The sequence below is a fragment of the Pyxicephalus adspersus genome, chromosome 3 (assembly GCF_032062135.1).
Source record: "Pyxicephalus adspersus chromosome 3, UCB_Pads_2.0, whole genome shotgun sequence".
NCBI lineage: Eukaryota > Metazoa > Chordata > Amphibia > Anura > Pyxicephalidae > Pyxicephalus > Pyxicephalus adspersus.
This window is the reverse complement of record NC_092860.1, coordinates 80,363,550-80,390,981: the sequence shown is the minus strand read 5'-3', so window position 1 is coordinate 80,390,981 and position 27,432 is coordinate 80,363,550. Positions and strand designations below refer to the sequence as shown.

Sequence of the window (27,432 nt, the reverse complement as noted above, 5' to 3'; positions counted from 1 at the left end):
TATACAGCAGCAGTCCTGCTGTCAAAAATCACCCATCTGAACCAAAATCAGAGGTCTTGGTATGTGAAGGTCACCCTGCCAAGTGCTCCACCAGGAATACCCTATTCTAGACTTGCCTTTGAAATAACTTTCAACTCGAGGGAAAGTCACTATATTCACAGTGCATTAAAATATTGGGAAGACTACCTCCTACATTAGTGGCCAGTAGGAAGAATGTCACCCTTACACATAGCCAAAAAGATCTTTTGGGTCACTTAAACTGACCTGAGAGTCACAAGTTGCTCTTTGCTCAAGAAACCCCCAGCAATCCCTAGAGGAGCCCTATGACGTCAATGGTATTTTACAGCATTCTGAAACATTTCTACATCTCCAATGTATCCTAATTCCTTCTGCATATTCTATATCATTAAAAAGTATTTATATAGCGCCAACATATTATGCAGCGCTGTACATTAAAAAGGGCTCGCAAATGATGACACAGAAGGAGGAAAGAACCCTGCCCAGAAGAGCTTACAATCTAGATGATTAGATGATTTATTGTACAATGGTGCATAATATGTTAGTGTTTTATAAATAAATGTTGATAATAATAATAAATATAACAACAATGTGTGGTAGAACTCTGTTGTAGGATCAGCTGAACAGACTCTTGTCTCCATGCAGCTTGTAAACTTGTCTTATCTTCTTCTCACTCCATTACTTGGTTCTATCTCACTGCATTTCACCCCATGACCCTTTCTGGAAAACATCATTTTTTTAGAGGCTTTCATGCCCCCTTTCTATTTTTTTTTGTAACTAAGTAATTGGAAGTGATAGTGATTTTTGTACTCCCCCTTGTTCCATGTCTTCTATAAACAGTCCCTCCCATCCAGAATACTGGGAGTTAGTTGCTAGCTGTGAAGTTGACTTGAGTCCCTCCCCTCCAGAGAGAAAGCTAAGGCTGGATCTAACCCTAATCACCAACAGTCAGGAACATTTCCCCTTCCCTCCCTTCCCCTGCTCTCTCATGCTTCTCCTCCTTATCTCTATCACACACCATCTGCAGCACTGCTTCACCCTTCAGGGATAACAATACTATTCTACCATTGGAAGAGGACATCCCACAATTTAGGGACTTGTAAGATTTCAATTCATTTCTGCCAGTTGTGTGCAGCCAGCACACATTCACTCAGGAGGTCAACAATGAACAGCAACCTGGCTGACAAAGAGAGCTGTCCTGATGACATCAGTCTTCCAGAGGAGGAGGTATGTGTCCTTTACCAGAATGACAATGTTCTGCATTATTATTCTTTTCTATAGTAGATATGTGTTTTATACATTGCAGTGTATTGTGCATGCAGATACAGTGTAAAGAGCAATGGGACATGTTATAACCCATAGCAACTGGCCAGATCTGAACTTTCCTTGCCTGAAAGAGTCACAGGAAATAGGAGAATATTAGTTGCTGCTGGTTACTGCCCTTTGCATATTGTATCATAAATGTGTGTCTTATTGTTTCATTGTATCTCACACAGCAATAGGCACTGCTCACATTTCATTTACTTGTCTGCATTATACTAAAATACTGATGGCTGATTGGTTGCTCCAGGATACTGCATACTTCATTTCTTTGTACTAAATAATAAAGCCCATGTGTTTGGGGTGCAATGGTTCCGTTTCCTAAGGGATGTTTGGACAATCCCCAATACTGCATTGTATCTAATATGTTATGATAATAAAATTACTTCTCTTATTACAAAATTTGATGTATTAAATAAGTTGGATAGCTGTAGTGCAGTATTTATCCAGGTACCCAGAAGAGTGCTTCCATAACATATTGCTATGTACTAAAAGTTGGTGCACAACCTAAAAGTATATCACTAAGTTCATTTTTATTGAGATGATCATATACAAAGAAGAGGCACTCATAGAAGTTTACAGGAAGAGGTTGTTTAAATGTATCTCCAGACAAAATCTTTTTGTATTCATGGATAAGGGAATGGTGTGGGGAAAGGTTGGAAGCCTTTAATGTTGTGTCATGGGTGTCCTTTTTGGAAAAATTCACCAATATATTTGTACTGGTGACCATTGAAAGTGAGGGAAAATCCAAAATATCCAAAAGAAGAGATAGGGTGAAGTCTTTAAATAGTGTCATTTGTTTCGGAGACTACTAGGACATTTCCACTTCTTGTATTTCTAGGACTGAAATGTAACTGAAATTGTGTACACATAAAGCACACACAAGCAACACATAGGAAAAATAACAGGGACTTTTAACCCTTTACTTCTTTATTAAACACTAAAAAAGTGTTATGTTGCACTGTGCTAAACACACTAAAGGATGGACATGAAAAAAAATGTTTTTTCTAACACAGCAAACTATCGTGCTTTGCCATGCATTGGGGTGAGCTACAATACAGGTGTGGTGCCTTAGTTTGTTGGAGTGCCATTCAAAATGAATGACACTATGTTACACGCGCATACCTTAACGTCCATCATATTATCAGTGAGTTACAATCCACTCTTCTCAAGGCATCAATATCTACAATTTTGTTAAAAACCCTGACATTTGTGGAGCTTTGGGGATCAGGGAGAAGTACCTAAGGAGCAAAATTTGCTTACTGAGCTTATTAAACAAGGTGAAGCTGTTTCCAAGTCAATCAAACAAATCAAATGCTAGCAAAAATATTTTTTTCCCCAGTTCTTTGTACACTTTCTTCTTTTTGGATGTTTAAAGTGAAAACAGCTTCACTTTATTTACTGACTTTACTTTTTGTAAGTGAACAAGTTTAGTAAATCAAACACAACGTTGTGTCTTTTATATACACAAATATGCGTGTATCTGATTTGAAATGATATTTATCCATGCTTTCAATTATATACTGTATAGCATTTGAATCTCATATATGTGCAGTTTTTTTCCAGTCAGATACAAGCCTACCTTGGAGTTCTGCCATATTCTTTTTTTTACAATTGCGTAACTTTGTTTTAGGCACGTTCTATTTTTTTTAATTTGGCTGATGTATGTCTTCAGATGAAATGTTGACTATATATGTCATTGCACTGGTGGACAGTGAATTCACAGAAATGTTTAATGCATTTCTAATCAGCTATTCCTGCCAGAATACACTGCTGTGTCCTTCCAACAGATTTCTGAGCCACACTTGCATTGAGTTTTGTATGTTTTTGGTCTAAGGCAGTAATTAATCCGTATCGGAAACAAATCAAAGGCTGAGACGTTGCTCTGTTCCATTTCTCTCCAGCTTGAGTTTTCTCATACAGACAGACTTATTTCCTCATACATTCTTGGGTATGCAAGACATCCATTTCTCTGGAGAATACCAGATATCAACCATGATGCATTCTTCATATGTATGTGTCACTATTTCTTTCCATTGTTATCTCATATATACAGAAAGGAGCCTGTAAAATACCCTGCCTTACTACTCTTTACTGACAACAGACAAGAGGTCAATGGACAAGCCAAAGAACAATATGCAACATTTTGTGCATTTTGTGCAAACCACTTTCAAGCCACTTTCTTTAGTAGTGTTGCCCCTGTGACAACGTACACTATCCAGATGTAGTTCCAATCTGATAAACTTGCAAGTAGATTGATGTAATTCAATAAAGATAATACATGCTAGACAATCATGAACATCCATCACAGACGGTGAAAATCTAGTGTGTGTGCACAGCTACTTTACAGGTTTTGAGAGGGGGCAAGATAGAAGAAGACCACCAGTGGAATGTTAGATTTATCAATGGGTAAACCTGTTCAAACATTAATTGCCTTAACAGCATCAGACCCTGTGTTTGGCATCCAGTCACATACGGGTCCATAGGGTTGGGTGGTATTCAGACTGAAGCCCTTCATTAAAGTGGTTGGCTCATTAAATGGGCTTGATTTATTCAAGCTCTCCAAAGCAGGAGAGGATGCACTTCCATCAGTAAAGCTGGGTGATCCAGCAAACATGATGTGAATCTGGTCCAGGATTCTAAATATTTGCTAGCACTTAGCAAATTACTTTGAAGAAATCGATTCCAGGTTTGCTGGATCACCCAGATTCACTGATAATACAATGCCTTTTTGGGTGGCCAGATTTAAAAATATGCCTATAATTACATAATCAGTTTATATGATATCATCAAGGTTGGGTAATTCCCTGTTCAGATATTGGATAGTAGGTAACTTATATCTTTAGTATTTGTCCTTAAAGAGCCACACTGAGACTGTATTCAGACTCAAATGAAAGCTCTGTACAAATTCTCACTTACAGCTCATTCAATAATAATATTTTCCATCAACAATAGGTACAAGTGAGTGCACAGTACATAGCAGTGATAGCACTGTTCATTCTATGGAGAGTGAAAGAGGAAAGAACAAGCAGTAGCTGCCCCTTGTGTTCTGCACATTTGAAAACAAAAGAGATCGTTTCTATCAATCATTTAGTGGTCTGGTTGGACAGATCAGTAAAAGACGTTGGGGGATAGCTGCACACACACTAAACTTTTGCGCAAGACTATCACAATTGTTAATCTCAAGTGATGAAAATCTAGCTTTTGAACACAGTTTTCTACTTCTCTGGTAATCTTACAAATTTATTTCAGTAGGGATGGGGGAAGTATAGAAAGAAGGCCAGTGGCCAGATCTGTCCGAACTCTTGATTTCCTCGACTGCATCCAGATCGGGACATTAAAATCTATATAGGCTCAAATCTATGTTCAGTATGTTTGTACACATATGTCCTAAACAGATCATTTTTGTGTTTCTACTGCAATGATCTAGGGATCCTGCCAGTAACGGAAGTCCCTATGGAAGCCTATGGTAATTAGAAGCAGCTTTGTCAGCTTGTCGCACACCTTCATTTGACCATTGGAAAACCTTTCAAGGGCATGCACAAACCTGACAGGCAGCAAAACTGCCAGCTGATGAAGAGAGAATGTTAGACTAACCATGCTACTAACTGCAAAGAAGAAGCTAAAGCTACACACGTCCAATGGTTCTCGCCCAATAATCGTCTCAGGGCCGATGACAGACGAGAATCTGGTGTGTGTACAGCGCCTGTCGTCCATCGTCTAAACGACCATCCTGGCGGATCCACGGTTGATGAACGACGAACGATCCTAATGCAAGGGAAGGGGGAGAGCGCGCAGCAGGGTGCCGCTCCGTCGTTCTCCCCCTCCCCTCTCCATAAAGCAAACGGTGCTGTAAGTACAACACTTGTTCATTCATCATGGAGTCCTTTGTGGTTGGAAAGGATTTTGAAAGATCCTTTCCAACGACAATAATTGCCGTGTGTATGCAGCTTAAGTGTTGTCAGCCTACAAAAGTGCCAAAGACAGCATTGTCATTGTACCTTAAGTTGGCCGTTTATCTCCAAAGGTTGTGCTGACCTGCAAACCTGCAGCCCAGTCAAAAGAGCCACAAAAATGGTTTGCTTATGAAAACTGTGTACAGTTAGTCATAATGCAAAACATACTAAAAAATTGATTTTAGTTTACAAACTCTTTAAAAAGATTCCATGGAAAGCTGGTAACTGCATGATTACCATAACGGCATGACTCTGCAGTCAGTAAAGCTGCGTACAGAATTTCAGTCTTTAGCTATGGTCTCGTTTGTACAGCTGTGTCCCAACATTGTTTGGTAATCCGCTGTGGTGGATCACTAAATGACCAACACAAATGACATCTATTGTTTTCCAATAGGAAGGATGTAGTGGGAGCCTTCCACTCATCCTCTTATATTCATAGAACAGACGGGCTGTCTGTACAGTGCCTGTAGGTTCCCTACTATCATCCAAACTCATCACTAAAGATCGTTTTGAGCGACATTGATTGAGTGTTGGTATGGGGTTTAAAGCCTTCTTTGTTTTAAATACTTAGCCTTATCTTTTTGCAGACAGGGTAATAAATGCAGTTATTGACAACAGTAAAACATTTCTCTTGAGTTCTGTGAGTGCACAAAAGAATCTGCTAAGTTAGAACAGTCCTTTATGTCAATGAGCTGCCAAACCCCCTATGGTGGACTAAACATTTACAGCAACACAGCACACCACATGATAGTTTGCTGCCACAAGTTGTGTTGTACCTAACGCAGATGTGCTGGGCAAATTAGTTACTATTCAGAAAGAATAGCAACACATTGAACTAACGCACATTTCCATGGTTGTGGTACCATGCGTTACTGCACCTAATGTTAGATGCTATGTGATCTATACTATGCTATGTGAATTTACATGTTATTATTTTGCAATTATATAACAAACAGAAGTCTCATCCCTTCTCTTACATCCTTATACTTCCCTAACTTCACCATCCTCTGGAATAGCAGTAAAGACCTTTACATTCTGGCAAATTGGTCTTTCCAATTCCAAGGCCTGTCAACACCAACCAGCCTATAAATGACCCTCTCTGTAACAAGCTCTTTAGTTTTAGGGAATGTTGGCTATTAACACAAATAGCTATTGTTCTTTATAGGTTTATAAAAACAAAAATGTGATTGGTTGCTGTCGGTTTCTGCAATTTGCACATAATCTTTTTTGTTCTCCTTAGTTAAACAAAGCTGCTTGTCTCACCAACAGTGATGGAAATAACATGTTTAACAGGACTAACTGTCACCAGCACCTGCAAGGACTTTTAGAATTAGGACAGTTTCCAAGTACTTCACAGGATATGACTTTCTGAATGAGGGGTAGGAAATTTTTACAGGCATGGGTCAATATGAAAAATATTAGTTACGCATGTTTGATAAATGAGCCCTATTATGTCATCATGGTAGTTTGCTTGTTTGGGCCAGTTTTTCATGTTTCTATTGAGTCATCCTAACACTTCTATACAAATACTTTTAGTATTTGGCTCTGAAGACAAATATAAATCTATTGCTGTCTAGCCAAACATTACTTTGTAGGATCGTATTTCCAATCAGCATTATAGCGACTACCAGGGCAACAAGTATTAAGTTAATCCTGGTAAATAGCTTGACTGGCGTTGACTTGAGCTTTTAGCAAGATTTTGAAGCCCGCACACTGGTAATGCCTTGGCAGTGAGTGTTCTGTTCAGATCTTTGTATATTACCAGGAGGTAGAAGTTTACCATGGAAGCCTGAGCACCGGTGGCTCATCCCTGACGGCAGACTTGTATATTGCATTCTTCTATGTGGTGATTTTAGCAGGCGTTCACTAGCACCAATGGGCATTTACTAGAACTAGACATTAAATATAGGTTAACCTGCAAAAAGCACAACCCAACAACCCAGGTACCCAACCTTTGGCACCTACTTTGCATCTATTAAGGTCCCATAGTCCAGGTTATCCTTACCTAGGTACTTACTCAGACCAGTAAAAGAATATATACATATATATGTTATGCTGTCTATTCTTTTTACCTTTTTCTTGTTGGAGCGGAAAATTCATGTGTACTGGGCCTAGGTGCTGTATTTTCCTCAACCATAGAGATCCACCTTTTACATTCATTCTATATTGGACAATCTTTTCTCCACACAGTTTATTATATAGGCCAATTTGTGCTGTTTAAATCAAACTGTAGTCAAGCAGTAAATCAGTTGGCGTCTCTGAGAAACCATTGCAGACAGGAGCATTTCATGTATTTTAGGAACAATGGCCTTGCTTTCTACATTAGAGCCAAGCTGGATTAACAAATGCCTGTTGATGTTTTGTGCCATGTCTTTGTCTAAATATATCCTTTCATCAGTTTGGCTCGACAAATTATTTCCTTAAAGAAATGATTCTGTCACTCTAGATAGCACCCTATATCATTTATGCCAATCAGTCCAAATGCTTCTGTTATGAAGTCAAATATTTGCAAAACACAGATGGAGCAGATGAGGAAAAATCCACTTTATTTGTGGCTTACTTAGCAGCACTTTATTTATTCAACAAAAACCACAAATAGGGAGTATTTACTGCCAGAAAAGTGTAATAATTCCATAATTAAAATGGTGGTAATGGTGGTCTTGCATTATATCTGTATTATGAAACTTTCCTATTAAAAAGCCCTCAATGGAAAGTTTGTATTACAGGATCTTTGTATTGCAGTAAATACAGGAAGTAGTAAGCTGTGTACAGTACAGGGAAATATTTGTTGTCACAAGAAGTAGGTGCTGAACAGGAACTAAACAGCAGGAATTGTCCTGGCTGTGTGGGTTGGAGCATTATGGGATGCAGAAATGTGTTCTACTGATTCCGCTTCCAGTGGATTGTATTTGCATAGACTTTGGAGAAATCTTAAGGTTAGGATAATGAATTGAAGGAACTGAAGAAATTTCAGGTTTGTTAATTTTCAAACAATTTGCATTTGGCAATTCGAAACCTCTCCATTTGTTTCTGCTCAGATGAATTTATAGTGTAATCCATTTGATCCATCTGGCAAAGGTGGCTTTACAGAGAGTTACAAGCTTCAATCTGAATAGTTTCTAGGTCCCAGACACCTATTACCCCCAGGCACACCAACGTTGTGATCCATCTGAGGTTGCTGTAAAATAGCAATGGTGCTTTACTGTAGAGATAGAAACATGAGGTAGATTTCATTGGACATACATGATAATCTAAATCTAAGGCAGGCAACAAACAGATGGTATGAATTTGGCCATAAAAGATATTCCACATCAACCGGACTTGGATGTACAGGTGTAATGCAAAAACTATTAAGAATGCTCACATTTGAAACTGTTCTAGAATCTTATTCTTTTAAGCAACTGATCTAAAGTATTAAACAATTTTGTGGTTGTGATTTAGAAAAGAGGTGGGGAAAAAAGAATACAATTAGTATTAGATGCCCACTGTAAGGTATGAATAAATGCTATTACATTTATACTCTGGTAATGTGTTTGTAGAGGTAAATATTTTGGCATCACTACCTGAACATATGGTCAGATTAAACAATGACTTACAGTTACTTGAGTACTATATGTGTTTATACATACACACATACACAATGTCATAGTTCAGCACCATATAATCAAATACTAGGACAAAAATTGTTCTGTACATGCTAAAAAGTCATTATACCCAAAGAATATTAATGGCTGTGGACTGTTTATTATAACATTTAATTATTGATTCAGCCATAATCAGAACAATATGATGATCTTTTAAAAGGCATCACATATTGTACGCTGTCATCTTAATCTGAAATGTGACAAATAAAATATATAGAGAAAATAATGAAGCTCTGTAATAATTAACATATAATTAAATGAATTTTTTAAATGCACAGTGCCTGGTTTTAGATTCCTGGGGCTCTATTTATAAAACAGGGAACCTGACTTTGCCTCAAACATTCCCTGGTGAAAATCAATTACTGCCATTGAAACACATGGGTCTGGAAGATTCCCTGTTAAGCCTGTTATTGGCAATTTATGTTAAATGTTCTATTTTGGTCTGGAGTCTGGTTTAAACGTTTATGATGTGATACATGTGATACATTTACTAGAACGCCTTTCTGATACACAGCAAACTGTGTACACCACTTTAAACATGCTTTAATTCCCTGTATTCCAATTGTTCGTAAATTCCATTTGCCTTGGCACATTTATTTTACCACTTTGTAAATAATAAGAAAGGTAAAATGGGGGTTAGTGGACTGCATGTTTTGCTTTCGGCTGTACTCAGATCTTAGTGAGCCTTTCTGGAATGGTGGCTACCATCCAACCCCCTACTAACACATATGCGCATAGACTTGCATGAGAGCTATTCCCGGTTTGGAGCCATCTCTTTGTGTTGGTCTTCACTGATGAATACAAATATTTAGTTAACTGTATAAATATTAAATCATTGTGTCAGAGTCTACTCCATTACATAAAGTCATTGTGTACATTTCAAGTCAATATTTATGCTACCAAAATGAAATAAACTGACATGGTCTGCGATGTAAACACATCTTTGTAAAATGTATTATAATGACCGACTTCCACTTAAGCATTGCAGCAGCCATGACGCCAGCATGTAGCATCCAGGTGGCCATCTTAAGTAGATTTATGTTTTTCTCATTTCTTTAGACACAGAGAAAGTGGAAAATCATTGAACAGTAAATAACAATAAAGGAGCTGTGGTTTGCCGCCTTATAATGATAAACATATGTTGTAAAGCACAATAAATTATATACTATATAAAACTGAACACAATTCAATTTGCCAAAATATATTCCTGGGTATTTTTCATTAAACACTGTTTTCATATTCCTAAAAGTTTTTTTGTTGACCTTATCCAGCCTCTGTCACCAACTGTCTACATTCCCTTACCCCAGTGTGAGCTGCACATCATCGTTCAGAGTCCCAACCCGGGGCACATTTAGCTGGGTAAGAATACAAATGGACAATTAAAGGGCAGTTTTAACCCTATAACAAGAGGAATCTGAAGGACTTCCAAGGAAGGGTCATCAAGTATTATTTTCACAAGAACACATTTTTAAAATGATCAACTTTTAACATTAACATGGTAGAAGTCAGATGTGATTTTAGTAACTAGGTAAAGATCCACTTTCTTGTATAAACATAAAAAAAAAAATTCATATTTTCTACTTCATGTTTTAGCACCACTGCTTTAGTGCTCCTAAAGTCTAGTTGTTCTGATGCAGTGGGTCTAATAAAGGACCATTGAATTTGGTTACTTCAGTATAGGATAAGCTATATTTTGGAAGATGTATATAATGCTGTATTTGTGTAGTTTCAATATTTTGATCATCCATATATTCTGAAATTCCATATATACTTTTCTGATTGTGTTTTATGACTTAGTTACTTTTTCCTTTTATGGGTATCAAATAATAGAGCAAGGTACTTTTAGCACAGGTACTTCCCTGCTTACTGCTACATTGTTCAAATTCCATACAAAGATGTATAAGCCCATTCTTTTTCAGTACAATGGTACCATTATCTACCTAGTTTGTGTCAATGTTCCTAAGGCAATTAGTAAAACAGTCATGCCAGTAAGACATTTTTCCTGGGACTGGGAGAACAGTATTGACACTTGTAGGTGTAAGTACTTATCAGTTACTTATCAGGCTTATGAACAATCCATGCAATATATTATCCTGAATGCATGGAATTACAGCAAAAGATTTATGTGATTTTTTTTAAAAGGCATTGACAGTGTTGGTATTTCTGAGTCTGGATTTTACCAAAATATGGTAAATCAAATATATCATAAACTTTCATACAAACAGTAGGCATGGAGAAAGTATTGTCTCAGTTCCACCAACAAACTGTGTTAAGGTGCTTTGGAAAAATGCATCTTCTGGTGTTTTAACCTGTGTTTTGCTTTGCCATTAAACTAAACTGAGCCCCACTGGGTAGGGCAATATGTGTTGCTTTCAGTAAACGTCTGCTTTTTAAGTGTATCTGGGGAGATGGTGCGGTGACTTGTTTACGTTGGTTAAGTCTAATCATTGCTTATTATTTACAAGAAAATTAATAATATCTTTTACACAGGGATGCTGCATTAGGAAATACTTTAACTGCAAATTTTCAATCTACTGCAGTAAAGTTTAACTGGACAATGATGAATACGTGATGTATTGTTGTATAAAATGTTGAGAGAATTTGGTTAAAATGTCCCAAGTTACTGAGAAACGAATACTGTGAACCTTGTATTTCTCTTCTAAAAACATCATTGCAACATTGTTAACTTGACTTTGTTTTTTTTTTCTTTTCCTCAACATGTTTATCCACAGCTGTCTGAATATGTATCCTTGTTATACAGACTTAAACCTGCATTTGGTGGCATTTGATGCTAACATTTTGGCTTGATTTGTTATTACTGTAAGGCAATGTGCTGCTTGCCAGAGTTGTCTTGAAAGCCTTTGTTTTGTGAATATCCCATTGTATTTCATTTAATTCATCAACTGTTCTTATAGCTGAAAGTTTCCATTGTAGAAGCTGATTTTTCTGAACCAACAATAACATGCTGAGGCATGATCTGTGCCCTTTTTAGGAAAGATTTCTAAATATAGGGAAAAAAAGAAGGAAAACAATTAAGAGCACTTTCATACTTCCAGGCAAGAATATGATCCTATGCCAAACATGAGGGGGATTACAGAAACTCTACATCACATCCCCTTTATTACCTGTAGAATTGGTAGACATATTAAATGATATTCCTATATGAACACTAGACTGACTCTGCTTCTTGGCAGGAGTATTGCAGGGCACCAAATGACCTCATGGGTACCCAGATAAAAAAAGTTGTTAGGATTTTAACATAATGAAAAGGGGACAAAGTATTTAGTCTCACTTTTTCTTTTTCTACCTCTCTACCTTTTTTTCTGTCTTCCCTTAGTTGTCAAAGGTCCCATGACAGGGGATTTACTGCCATTTTTTTCGACACACCTTTACCTGCCTAGTATTACAGGTCTCCCTAAAAAGGCACACATGTTAAAATGTGCATTTTACATTTGAATTTTATCTAAAACCACAATACATTATATATTTTCTGAATTCAAAGTACTCATAGAAATCAAAGAACTTGTGCAATTGCATTCCAAACCTAATTTTTTAGCAAACAATACATTGTAACTATTTTTAGTGCATACAATATAATTTGTATTTCTTTTGTAACAAATTTAAAGATAGATACCTAATAGAAATAGATACCTAATATGTAAATATTAAAATTGCACATTAACAGCAAAGAGACAAAAATACTGAAAATCATCCATTGGCGACATGTTCAAAAACCTTACCAGCTCATCACTTTGGAAATAACCTTAACATAGTACACTATGTTGCCTTAAAGAAGGGACCCTATGCAGCCTCAAAACCTTGGCTTTCAAACATGTTGTGACACTGCTTTCACAAAAAAGCAAGAATCCTGTACTTTGGAGTTCTGGTGACTTTGTCGTCTGTTTTCATGATATTATTAGGTTTCTTCCCCTAATCCAAGTCCAAGTGTTGACAGGGAAGAGTGAGAAAGCTTGATGATATTAACTTCCCGTGATGCACCTGAGAAGCTAGGCTAGACTTACAACCAACCATGAAGTTCTGGGGATCCAATTTTTTTTCTATATCTGTCTGGAGAACTGGTTAGTTGTTGGAAAAAAATAGTGGTAATTGTGCCCAAGCAGTACCAAAAAAATCTACCTTTTGTTTGGAAATTTGGCAATGTAAATAAGGCTGTAACATGAGGAAGCAAAGCCCTGCCTGTATCAAATTGGCCACCTACACACAATGCAGAACAAGACATTGTAAGTCAGTTATGGAAAAGTATCAGGGAGACCACAATTAATACTGGTGATGAACCCCTTGCCCCCTGCCTGTCTATTTTATTATTATTAGACAGGATTTATATAGCGCCAACATATTACGCAGCTCTGTACATTAAATAGGGGTTGCAAATGACAGATAAATACAGACAGTGACACAGGAGGAGAAGACCCTGTCCCGAAGAGCTTACTATTTTGGACATAGCTTCTAGAGTTCAGTTCCTCTTTAACACATTTTGCATAGTTTTTAGCAGTAGTCGGCAACCTTTTTCAGGAATCCGGACTGCGCATGCGCGGGGAGCCATGTGTCACTCAAAGGGGAAGAAACTTCCCCCATATTGATGTCATGATGCCAGAACCCGCCAACTGTCCAGAGACACAAGCCGCCCACCGCCCTGAGCCTGCGATGGGAGAGTGGGTGGGTTGTGTCCATACGGGGGACATGGTCCATGGCTCTGGCCGGTGTGCCCCCCACGGGATACTTCTCCTGACCTCGCTGGGAGGTGCACTGGCCTGAGCCACAGACCACCAAAGTTTTGGTTTATGGCATATTTGCATCTCATGAGACTGTGTTTACTTTTAGTCATACATTCAATAAGATATAGGCACATTCAGGAACCCCTCTGTTTTTCGTTATAACCGTGTAAAACGAATGAACCAACAATATTTTCTTTATACACTTGTATATTGCTTGAAGAAAAACGGAAATGTTGTGGATTTTGGTGAGGAAAGTTATTTAGCCCAAGGCTTGATGCAGCAGTACAGAACTGCTTGAATTCTATATGAGTGGAATAATGTGGTAATTGGCAAGAAACAATATACCTCCTTACAGCACAAGCATTGCTTTTTATGGGTATGTGGTCTATGCAGGTATGGGTTGTTTAATTGTTTTTTAACGAACATACAATACTTTTTTAAAATCATTTTTTATCATAAATGATAGTGTTTTTTTAATCTGAAAGGTCTCTTAGTAACAAAAAAGAAACACTATGCAGTGCTTTTTTCAACCTTTGCACCACAATATTTACATTATCATATGTATGTGTTTGTGAAACATTGAGATGTATCTTTCACTTAGTGAAACTCGTGTCATTTTGGTCCTCATGTACCATTTATTTCTCATTTGGGATTAGAAAGTGGGAAGTGGGATTTTTTAATGAAAGTGTTTCCAATTAAAAAAAACTTGAAAGCAAAAAAATATATGGATCATACTTTTCAGTCTCAAATCGTTCCCCAGAAAAGCTGTTTTACTATAAACAATCTTAAAACATTTCAAGCAGGGAGTTGCTTGTGTGCATGGCATGTTCCCTGATTTATTTTCCTCACTTATACCTGACCTTATATGACCCAACCTGCCTCAACTAACTAAATAATTATGGCATATTATTGAAGTTTTGCAACTGCTGAGTTCATTGTTCCTAATAAGAAAGTATCCTATTTCTTTGTACTTAGAAACATGTTGATAGAAATAATTTCCTGGTGGAGAATCACCAGGAATGTGATGCTCATATGCATGTCCAATATTAACATTAACACATTTTGATATACATTTTTACAATTAGCTGATCTTTTTCATATATATGATAGTTCTTTTTTTTTTAAATCACAGGATTTTATTGACCCTTTTAAAACCCCAGTCTTTGAAAAAAAAAAGTTACTCAGGTAACTAAAGCTAAAAAACATACCAAGGTTTAAAAGTTTTTTTACATTTTAGGTCAAAATCAAAAAGCGAAAAGCTCTCTTAGTAAGGAAATCAGGTAGTCCTGGTGACCATTGTTACTATATTGTAAAGAAAGTAAAGGTAAATCAAAAAAAGAAATCATTTGATTTGATGTGTTTTTATGCTTTAAATACAGAAACATTCTATTTTGGATAACATTATAATTACACATCTGGTTGGAATTATGTAAGAAATACATATAAAACTGTAAAATCTTTTATTGTATTGCTACAGTATTTGGCCCTGATTTTCTGTTTCCCAATAATGATATTAGGGCATTTTTAGTATTTGAAATGTCTGCTTTTAAAAACTGATAAATTACTTGTGAGATGAGCACAATGTTTTGGTTCTCTCCATAGCAATCCACAAACTGACCTTGGAAAACTGATTTCAAATATGAATAATTATCCTATTTGTTCTAATCAGGCTGCCAGGTGGTCATACCTCTTATTTTCGTCAGTAGTTTATTCTGTATTTAACCCTTTTTCAATAATTTCATTAACTGATCAATTTAAATAAGAAAGCATCAATTTAAATAGGGAATAAAATCGTATTAAAGACAGACTAGAGAAGGGTTAAAGGGAACCTGTGCACATTAAAGTATTACCATATTCTGAACAAACATTAAAAGCACTGTAGCTGTAGGCATGGAGAAAAATGCGTCTTCAAATTTACAGCATAGGCACTACAATTACAGCTCATCTGCACTGATTTTCTATGGCAACATAAGAGTGGCAGTCTGCCTACCTTCCCGATCAAAAAGCAGGAGATGTTAGAAAGCCAATAACACCTAAAGTCTGTTGAGATCCCTGAGGATAAATGAATTAATGGAGGTCAGCGATGGTTAATTTTTACTGAATATATATATATATATATATATATATATATATATATAAGGTCCATAGTCAGGGCAATTCCAATGCAATCTTAGACTGAAAATATACATTTTATTGAAAAGTTATTATTATTTAGTTCATAGACATGTGTACTAATTGGTTCAGTTAAAGTACAGTATATAAAAGAGAGCTTTTCAACAGGACAGAAAATTGTTCTCTGCAGGCAACCATTATCAATATAAACAGATGTACAGAATTGTAGGCAATAGCTCTATTTAAAATCTGCTGCATACACTAGGAAATACAGTACAAAGGGCAATACATCCATGCAGAATTGCTTGATTCTTTCATTGCTGTTGTTTTACATTTTAATGTCACTGTGATTTTATTTTTTTCTAGATGTGGTATTAGATGAAAAATAATGGCTCAATTTATAACCATACAAGCTGAATGTTAGGAAGTTGTATGTAAATTCAACAGACATTTTTTGAACATTCTGACAAATATAACCTACTTTTTTTTATAATACACCAAAAGAAAGCATTTTTGGGGTTTCTATATATCTTAATGGAGACCTCGCCAACACCCTATACTCTTTACATTTGAATTCTGTTCAGCTGTCATGAGCAAAATAGATTCCCTATGTATGCCTAGAATTGCTAGAGTAGTACGCTTTACAGGACTATTGGTCCATGAATTGAGTCACCAAGGTAGGTATATGCTGCTGGGGATTGGACTAAAGATAACCTGTTGGGGAAAACACTGAGTTGTTTTAATGCAGACCTAGTACTATCTTTAGGGGTCCCAAAATTTATTTCTGACATGTGAAGTGCAGCAACGATATAATTTAAAGATATATTTAAATGCTGAACCTTTTATCTTCAAAAAAGCAGTCCTTGGATTCCAACTAAGTGACTTTGCCAAGGCCTAAGGATCTGGGATGCAAAAGCAAGGTGTGTGAGACACTGTGTAAACACAACAAGGAACATAGGACTAGTGCACAGACAGGCACATGATTTTAACATCCTTAAAATAGATTTTAAAACAGTGTGGGAGTAGCTAGAGAAAGTATTGTAATCTGTAAAAAATGTGTTATGTATGTTTAATTGTTTTATATTACATACAATGCAATGCATGAGGTCAACTTTGAGTTCAAACTATCCTAAATTTGAAAGTAAAGCAAACCCTTGGTGAAGACATTGGCAATGTACACCCCTAATTTTGTGGATCCAATATTCTAAGAAGAAAAGTGTCCAGACTTCATTAAGTCAGCATTTCTACTAATTCAGCAGAGAATACTTTCTATGATGAGAATGACTTCTCCTAAAAAAAATATATAAAGTTATAACAATAAAGTATAATTAAAAATAAAACCTAGTATGTCTAACAGAGGTAATGTGGCCAGGTCTCACAATATCACTGATTACTGGTTTCACAGGACTATACAACTTTTAACAGGAGGTTCACACTTGCATTTATTAACATGTTCATATTGTAGTTCTAACCCGTTCAGTCGAGTCTTTTCCTAATCATTTTCACAATCATGCATAAATATGAGAGTGATCAAGTTAATTTATAACAAACCAATGTATTTTCATAGCCTTCTCAGAAGGACTGTGTAATTGTATTAAATATAGATTTTTTCTGTACTGGACAAAAGTCAGCTATATTTATAGACTATAAAAGTATAGTAATTGTAATGCCTAAAAACTTGCCGTTAAATCAGAACTTTTAATGACTGGGGTTGGTATCTATTTGATTGCACCTCATCTTCATACCTGGTCATTGTTTCTTTAGATAGAATACTAAAAGGATATATACAGTTAGAAGACTGTCCATTTTGGTAGGCCAAAAATTGATATGGTATGATTTTCATGGTTATGATTTTGAAGAATATCTCTAGGTAGGAGGTTGTCCAGCATTTTGGGGCCAGAAGTGACTTCTCCTAGTTTTTATGGACATGATATTAAGAAACATCTGTGGATAAAATTTAGTTCAATCTGGTTTGCTAGAAGTTTTATAAATGAGCACCGAGTGTAATGTGATGTAAAAGCCCTTGTGATGTATATAGGTAATAGAAAGCAGACATCTAAGACATGTTGTCAGAGTTTGTGCAAAGGTTTACCTAGCTTGGGGCTGGGAAGTGTCACTTCCATAAGTAATTGCAGTTTACAGGACAGCATACAAATTGCAGTATGCTGGTCAGTCTACTCAGTTTCAATACCTAGGGCAATGTGACATGGGTCATGAAAACTTTTTCAGAAATTATGTAGTATCTATATCAGGTGGACTGTAAATATGAATGAGAATTCTTTTCATAGGATGCATACATTTTTAGATACAGTTACCATTCTCATTCTAATTCTATAACATTCTTCAGCATTTAGATGGACAGTGCGGAATGTGAGCCACTTTTGAGTAAGGCCATTGACTACCTTTTCTGTGTCTGTTACACTATGTAAGGGAGCCTCAGTTTACTTTAGCCTTAAAAGAAGTTGTTGTGTTCAAGCAGTTCAGGTTGGTGCAGCCATGATTATCAACGGCAAAAGCATACGGCAAAGCTGTTATAATTTTAGTAATCATAAATATAGGAGACAGAGATTATCTGTGTACATGAGCCAATAGCCTCACAATCATTTTTATAAAAGTTCCATTTACTTTTTTCTCTTGTTTCATTGTTATGCCTATTTAATTCAATAATTCACAGCTCCCAACAGTCCTTTATTTAAATAGACTGTAGAGAACCAAATCCCTCCATTCTTTTTATCCTGTAATTGGTTTATTAATTTTTATCTTGTTATTTTTGGTTGGATTTCTGCTCTAATTACCAAAAGAATAATACTACAGAAACTTTTCATCCCAGTTTAAAGAATATTTTTTTTGCATTTTTCTTGATTTAGTAAAATAGGGGCATGGCAAGGATGTGCCCTCTCTTTACATACCTTGAGCTTAACAGTGTTTGTTCCTCTTTCATAGCCCAAAATGTTGTATGGCATATTTTTTTTCTGCAAAGGTTCTAAGCCAAGGGTAAGAGAGGAAAATAAAGTTTTATTCAAAAACATTATTTGAACGGGGAACTTGGCAATATGCATGCATTGTTTTGTTAATTTATGTTCTATTGAAAACTGGTGTAATTTTCTGCCCTTTTCTTATAATGACACGGTGACCTGTCAAGGCTGCTCTGTATTCAAAGAGAAATATGTGTTTTGTGTGCTTATATTTGCTGTTGAATTACAGGTTTTGGTCTGTCTGTTCTGTGTTTGTAGTTCTGCCAGACATCCTATAAATGGTGTGCTATAGAAAATGCCTTATCAATAGACCAACAAGAGCTGTGAAACCAGTATAAAAATGCTCTGTGGAGTTTTTTTTTTGCTAAAGAAGAGAGAATGTCTACTTAGCAAAGTAATTTTTTGCTTCCGTTTAGTAAATAAAGGTAATTAGTCTTGAATTTTTTTTTAGGTGAACTCCTTTTCTAAACTAGTAAGTAATTCTAAGTAATTAGATCTGCTGCTTTAGTAAATTGCTCTCATTATGATGGCCAACCATTTTAGATCTTTGGCTCATTCAGCTTTGCTTGTTTGTTTCAAAGCCCAACTCCACTTTGTACTGAAAATAAAATAGACACTGCCCAAAATCTCCTTAACTAAAAGTTTAGACTTTAATAATTATCTTCTCCATGGTGCTGTCCCTTACAGACTTCCTGGTCCTAATGTCTATCTTCCAGATTTATTAAGGCTCAGGCTGTCAATTAAACATCCTCTGGGTTGTGTTTTTACATAGCCTGGACTAAAAGTACCCCTGGATTGGGATGAACGGGGGTTCAGAAAACATTTTGATAACAGGCATCAACCTAGAGAAAGAACCAAGCAGCACATCTGCTAAGAAAGACCTGTAATGCTATCTGATTGGCCCAAGGTTTGCAAAAATAAGGACAAGTGTATGGTGTTTTTTATTTAAACACAGAAATCCAGGAATATGTCCAGTTCTTGTCTATTTATAGCCAAAATTTTGTGTAGTTTTGGATAGAGTATAGAAGAGTAAAAGCCCAGGTTGTTGTTTGAGAAAGGCCATATAAAGAGTAATCCCTACATCCAATGGTGTTCCCATTGTAATATTTTCCATTGCTTCTAAAATATTGGATTTTCATTAATGTTCTGTCTCCCTGTCAGTGGTCATCAGTATATATAGAGTGAGGGAAATTTTGCAATATAGACACAAACAGCAATACAGATGGTATAAATCTTCCCCACAGTTCAAAGCTAAAGGACACACCTAAGCTAGGTACACACTTCCAATATTTATTGTTAGAAACCGAATGATTACGACCGATCAGCGATTATGCGCGATTATATTTGAACAATCGTATTGTGCACAATTCTGTAAATGCTGTAACTATACGATCGTTTAAATATAATCCACCAATAGTGTACACACGCTGGATACAATCGTTTAAACAAAGCAGGGAGTGACATGTAAAGGAGAAAGTGTATTGCAGAAACATGGACGATCACTGAACGACTGTACACACGATAGACAGTGAACGATCGTCGGCCAATCACATCTGCCATGCCGGTCGTTCATTTTCAAACAACAATCCTTGTTCGTCGACGTCGTTGGTCACTTTTTTTTAGAACGATTTTTGGCCAATCCGTCGTTCGTCTGTCGTTCGTTTACAATGATAATTATTGGGCGTGTGTACGTAGATTTACATTTAGGTAAATACTTCTTCACTGGCAGATGGAGGGCTTAAAATATTATAATGGATATAGAATGATACAAGAACTGTATTTATTTTCTTTGTAGCTGCAAGTACAAGCTGGGTGTTAGTCTGAGAGATGCTTATTTCCTGCAGAGGTGTTAGACCCAGTACAAACACTCAATATTTGTCACTGAAAACAGTGCTATACAGACAGCACTATTCTGTTGTATTAAGAGGATAACAGCAGAAGGCTCCATTCTGAGTTTTGAAGTATTAAAGAATAGGGGTCATAAGAGGACTGTCATTGGGGGACAACTATGGGTATGTCTTATTTTTACCCAAGGAAATCACAAATGATTGTAAACTTTAGTATCTGTAAGATGATTTAGATATAGTATAGTATTTTTAAGTCTTAACATTTTCACTGAACATCTGTGCTGTTTATCATGTTCAGTCTTTTGTGATCTAATCTGCGCCAAGCACATCTGAGCCATTGTATGGGACCTCTATGAAAAGGAAAGTTAATATAGATATGCTTGTTTGGGAAGGAGGAATTTACCATGTACAGCAAAGCTGTCAAATCAGTGTGATAAATCAGCTTTGTTGATAACATGAGACTGATTTACATGTTTGGTTATGTGTTTTGGAAGCATTCTCTGTTTTGAGGATTTGGGAAACAGAACATTTGTTATGCAGTAAAAATACTTGTACATGTGATGCCGCACTCAGCAGAGCTAAATTATGAAATACAAAAAAATAAAAATATTGCCAACAGCAACTAGTTAGATACTTACTTTGGTGTTCTAGTCTGCTGTGTGGAACTGGCAGCTAGAATCTAATTGGTTGTCTAGGCAAAATATTAAAAATGTTTTCACTTATGTTCTGATTAGTTAAGTAGACTTCAATAAACTTTAGGTAAATTCAATAATGTGATGCATTTTACAAAAAATGTCTGGCTTACTAGTGATTGTATCATATAAACTTTGGTAACTACAGAATAAAATGTGTTTAATGTCTAAGTAATCCATAAATCTTTTTTCAGTATGTTTAGCATCAATGTATTAGTGTATTCTATCTGATTATTAAATATTATTTTAACCTATTGTAAAGATAATAAGCCACAGCTTAGCAATTACCAGCAGTGTTGTCTGCCTTCCACCCAAGCTCCTTTATTTGGTCTTTGGGCTGCCCATCTGATATAACTGACAGACAGCCTAACTTCCAAGTAAAGGTGTGCACACAGCAGGTATACAATAATTCTGGTAACTTTCAAGGTATTAGTGCTGGGCAGTGTTGTCAATCTGCAACAGGAACATAATGAAAAATATATTTATGGTTTACGTACACTTTAAATGAAAGGGGTCTACCATTTTTCCTTGTGCAGCAGAATATAAAAATGGAATATATTGTCATTAAAGGGAACCTGGTCTAAAAAAAAAAACAAAAAGACTAAAGAAACACCTTGTGGTATTTACGTGTACCTGTCTTGGGTTCCATATAAATCTTGTGCAGTCTCTTGAATCCAGGACTGTACATGAGCCTTGCAGTCTTCCAGATTGAACACTGGCCAAACTATGGACAATTAACTAGTTACACATCCTTAACAAGGGAAAAGAATGTGGAATGTAAAGTTCATGCACTGCTTGGTAAAAATACCTATCTTTGAACCATTATGATCTGGACATATTTCAACTTTAAAAATCATACCTCCTCATGCAAACCTACATCCTTGTCATTGTGTCAAAGGCCCAAACTACAGTTGACAATCGAAAATCTGGCCATCGATAATCCGTTTCCTTCAGTTTTCAGGCATGAATTTCAGATCGCATTTTCAGTGCATGGACTGTAGTGCACTGTTTGGCCACTGATGTTTTGATGGCGCTGTTCTGCAGAAACAGCTGTTAGGTCTTGCTTGCTACACTAAATACATGTTGAGACGTCCCTGCTCTCTGGAACTGTGCCAGATGTCCGTGGGTGCTCCGAGAAGAAGGATCGCCTGTGTTGAGCTGAGAATAACCTTTAAAATCTGAAATTTTCAAAAATCAGGGCACTCCTCGAGTATGTAGGTTGCCGGAATTTTGAATGTCAACTGTACTTTTACCTGAGTTTCTGCCATGCACATAATAGTGGGGCAGGGACACAACGTCTGAACTGGGACTTCTAAAGGAAAGCACATTCAGTACACTGCAGCTTGGCAACTCAACCTCCGGGGCTGGCATAGGCTGTGGTTGGTGAAGAATGTCACAAGGTGATTAAGATCCATAGATTGAGGTATTAGTGTGATGAGGAGTGTTGAGAAAGAGAAATCTTATAAAACCAAAGTTCATTTTAAAGTATAGTTTTTATACAATATTGATGCAACCCATTTCTTTGAACTATTCTAAATAAAATATGCAATTCAGAGAGTGCAGAAACATTGCTTAAGAGGGATGAGCTTGAGTGATGAATGTTTAGTCTTTTTCATGTGGCCTCTAAAGTGAATAAACAGATTTTACTAAAAGAACTGGCTTCTTTACAAACATATGTCTCGCTTAGTTTACACACACTATTTCCATGAAAAGTTACATCTCCAAAGAAGCTTTGCACAGCAATTAAAAATGTATGGTCTGGTTGAACTGGGTACATAGATTACAAACCGTTGCACGCAGATAAAGCTGAATTTAAATAGGCTCCAGTAAGTTAAGTAAGTCTCCAAGTTCCATGGCCATTGCTTTAACAAGGTAGTCAGGTACAGTACTCAATAGGAAGCAGTGTTTACCAGCCCAACATACTATAAGTACCCTGTTAGTGTTTAATAAACTATTTGGGACCAGTTGGCATCATGAGAAGATGTTTTTACATGTGTACATTAATAAAAGTACATTACAGGAGACCCCTACCACCCCACGAAACCAGTTCGGTAAAAATTAGGTTATATTGAAGATAGTTATTATCCTTTAGGCACCTAATGCCTAGTCTCCACTGACTTTAATCTGTCTCCACTGACTTTTTTTTTTCAAAAACACACTTTTAAAAAGCTTCTGAATTATGCGCTATTAGCTTCCAATAAAAGCAAATGGAAAGTCCCCATGGTTGCTTTAGCTTTGCTTTAAAAATCTGCCTGAATGCTCAATTTCAAAACATTTTTCTATGTTGGCTTATTGGTATTCTGAAATTGATGCAAAGAAAAAATAAAGAATGCCATATTTCCCACACTACATATTCCTTCCCAAATGTAATAATGTTACTTTTGATGTATAACTCTAAGCACTCTCTTACATTATATTTCTTTGCACTTCAGCAGCCATTATATAGCATAGTTTGCTCACCTCGTAGACCACATTGACCCACAGTGTAAAACAAAGCAAACATGCACATTTGCGTTAATAGGTTCCACCCTGCATGGCACTTAGTTTCACTGAGCGATGACAGCAGTCCATTTTGCTTCCCAGTGAACAGCTGCTTGGCCATATGTGTGAAGGCAATATACAGAACATGGTTAGTATTACACCAGATATGGGTGATAGGGATGTTCTGCAATTAGAATGAGATTTACACCAGTTATTCCTATAGATTTCCTCCCTGCATTTAAAAAATTTAGGAATTGGGAAAATGGGAACTGGATACCCATAGCAATTCTACCAGCAATAGTAATGTGGAATTGGTGTTTTACACCATATTGACAAGGCAATGTTTAGCCATCTGGAGTGAAAAGCGATAACCATGTGGAAAGCTAAAGTTGCCAAGGACAATTTCCCCACGTTCATGTGGGTGTGCTGGGTTCCTGAGCAGCAATTCACCAGTACTAGTAGTGTGGGAGGAAAGGGGAGAATGTTATGTGTTCCCAATACCCATAAGCATGCAGTGTTTTTCAAAGGGAAGTTAATTATGTGGTGCTGTTGCAGCCATCATAGAACTGAACCTGTTGCCTTTTCCTGAGTAGACAAAATACAGATTCACAATATTGTGCAATATCCTGCTTTTTAATTTCTTTACATTTTAACCAGTTTAGTGCAGTAAAGTTATACTGAGTAATTTGTTTTGAAGTCGAGAGCCTTAGGTAATCAGTGTTCAACCGTCTGTGTTATTAGCTTTCAGGCCTGTATCGGTCGGTGCTTGATGAACTGTGTTCTCTGCTAAGACGATAAGAAATCTTTTAAGTCCCACTCCCACCATGCAGCTCCAGCCTTGCCTGCCCTGTGTGTTCCTTCCGCATCACTCCCTGCACTTGCTGAACAATGCAACCTTATTTCAGTTAAAAAGCTGGCTGACCTGCACTTCAACTTTGTTAAAGTAAACAAGAGTCATTATTAAGAGCACGCCTTCTTCTTATTTGACTTTCGGAGGCCTAATTAGGAAATACATTAAACTTTCATAAAATAAATGTATTGACTTCCCTACCAGGTAATATAATACATGCTCCACTTATAACATATACGATTTACAGGAAAAATATTGACCAAGGTCATGAGGTGGAAAAAAATAAATATTTAATTCCTATAAAAGAATAGATGTTACTGCTGAATTGATGTGACTGGTGCATGCAGGCTTTAAGAGTGCATTTCATGTATGCCATGCTTTTACTATCCACTCAATTTGACTTTTATGGAAGAGAAAAGCAAAGTTTACATTCACCTCAAACTGACCTCAACAGATTCCAAAAGCCCCAATAAACCTCCGAGCTGAACGGAGAAAAGAAGTCAATGTAGACTGACCTTGTTACACATGTACCATTTTGTAATACTTTTTAAATAATTTATTATGCCTATATGCTAAATGTTAATATACTAAATGTTAATATACTACTTATATATATATATATATATATATATATACATATACATATATATATATATATATTTATTTAAAGGAGTAAACAGTTTCCATATATGTATATCAACTGTGTGTTAGCAAGTTTGGCTGGAACAGCTTTCATGTAATTGTAATTGACCTTGTAGAATCCGTGCTTGGAGATCTGCTTAGACTGCCATGAACCAATTTCCAATAGTGGTAAAAGCATTCTAAACAATTGTGTATTGTCATTTTGTTTTTTCCCTTACTTTTCTAATAACCATGTAAGGTTATATGAGTTGGTGTGTGGATTTTATCTTTTCAGCAGATGCCTCCAACAGGTTTGTTCCACCAGCTAATGAAGAGACTATCTTCCATACTAGAGAGGGTTGTCTTTAGGTTTGTGCATAAAACAAGATCACCAACACTTTGAGAATTGGGGATACCTTCACACTTGTGACTTCTTTGCTGAAATTTTTTTCTGGACCAATAACATTACATTGAGGGGAGTCATCAGGTTTGCGTCTCTTCAATCAGAACATTACTAAAACAACTGGGGAATTGGGAAGCACTTCACACTTTCTGGAACATGGAGGTTCTGGTGTATTATATATTCATGATTGGCTAATAGTTTATCATAGCATTATATTCGTGGGGTTCAACTTTTTTACCAAGTGTGTAGTGATATAGTTATACCTAATATAGTTTACTCTTTCCTTATTGTCTGATATCAAATGTGATTGATTATAATGTTTTGAAGCCAGATATTATTTTAAAGACAAAAAAGATGACATTTCGCTATATTTTGTTCATCATGTCCCCTATACAGAGTAACATGGTCACACTGATATTTATCCCAATTGGGATTACTCAGAAGCAGTTCTCTACCATAACAAGTTCTTTTGCTGTACTTTTTGTTTATTTTAATATCTGGCTTAACAATAACCAGATTATACTTGCAAGACAGCTCTGTGTCTGTTTTTTTATATCTTGGCTGTTCTGCTCAGGAAGTTGCATGTTTGCCTCTCAAATTTTTTGGTGTTTTCTATAATACATTTGCTTTGTGTGCTACATTGGATTTGGGACTGTTTAAAATAAAGACATTTAGCTGTGATCTGTTTGATTAGACACATCATTCTTTATGAATCGGATGCCTTGTTGCTTTAAAGAATGCTACGATTTATGTCTGTTTATAGAAAGCTGACACTATGGAAATAACAAAACAGCTACAATTTTACATGGGACATAAATGTTAGTTCAGATTTCATTCCTCATATTTAGCAGATCATACTTAAGAAATATGTCTTTAATGAACTAAATCCCTGTCTTTTTATCACTTCTGGTTTTATGTGTCATAAAAATCTTTGGAGAACACTAGAATAAGGGTTTATCTAAAAATCTGCTCTATATAGCCAAAGGTATTTGAACACCAACCAGCGAAGGGTTCTGGTAATATTAGAGACATTGAAGACAAATATGTATTTCCAAACTTGTGCCATCATTTAGGAGAAGGCCCTTTTCTGTTCTATCATGATTGTTCTACTGTACAGAAGGCCTATAAAGAAACAGGTTAAGTCATTACATTATCTTTAGAAAAAAAAGTACTATAAATAGGGGTATATTTATGTAGGATTCACTTGGAAACAAATATTTGCCCTATGAGATTTTGATGGCACTAATCCTTTATCCCACAATCACATTCACCCATCTGACAAAAGTGCACCAGGTAATGCAGCAGACAATACATTGATCCCACATGTATAATTTATGTGAAGAAAAGGGCAAATCTGCTGGCAATAGTTCGCTTTGGGCTTAATATGTTAGCTGGGAAGAGATAAATGTTTTTCATGTTTTTTTGTTGTGCATGGCTGCTACCAGATTGGACGATTTACATTCTGTCCTATTGACCACCTGTAGGGACACTGGCCACAAATTCAACAATTAAAAGGGATAATCACAAGTATAGTCATGTGATATAACAAGCAGTCATATTAGATAAACTATGGGGCATATTTATCAAATCCCAAATAGGGTTATTGACACTCTTTTGGCACTCATTTATGCTATTTATTTGAATCATCATATTGCCAGCTGTTTTACAAATATTTCTGTTTTGGTTGGCTCATTTTTTACCAAACTTTACATTTTACCTAAACAAAATTATTATATAAAAGGGTTAGCCACACTTTTAGAGAATGTAAAAATTGTTG

General features: G+C 36.3%; 1 protein-coding gene across 4 annotated transcripts in view; it reads left to right on the top strand.

Moving 5' to 3' along the window:
- Positions 1-948: 948 nt before the first annotated feature.
- The window catches only part of RBPMS (RNA binding protein, mRNA processing factor), a 98,522-nt gene continuing 72,038 nt past the window's right edge, over positions 949-27,432 (top strand). For 2 of the 4 annotated variants that reach the window (XR_011919910.1, XM_072405422.1), the window contains exon 1: positions 951-1,245. Coding sequence is in view for 2 of the 4 variants with exons in the window: in XM_072405422.1 (XP_072261523.1) it covers positions 1,183-1,245 (63 nt within the window). In the remaining 2 variants the exon portion in view is untranslated. Of the gene's footprint in view, positions 1,246-27,432 lie in introns of all 4 variants that reach the window. The other 2 variants (XM_072405423.1, XR_011919911.1) reach the window with 2 other exon arrangements.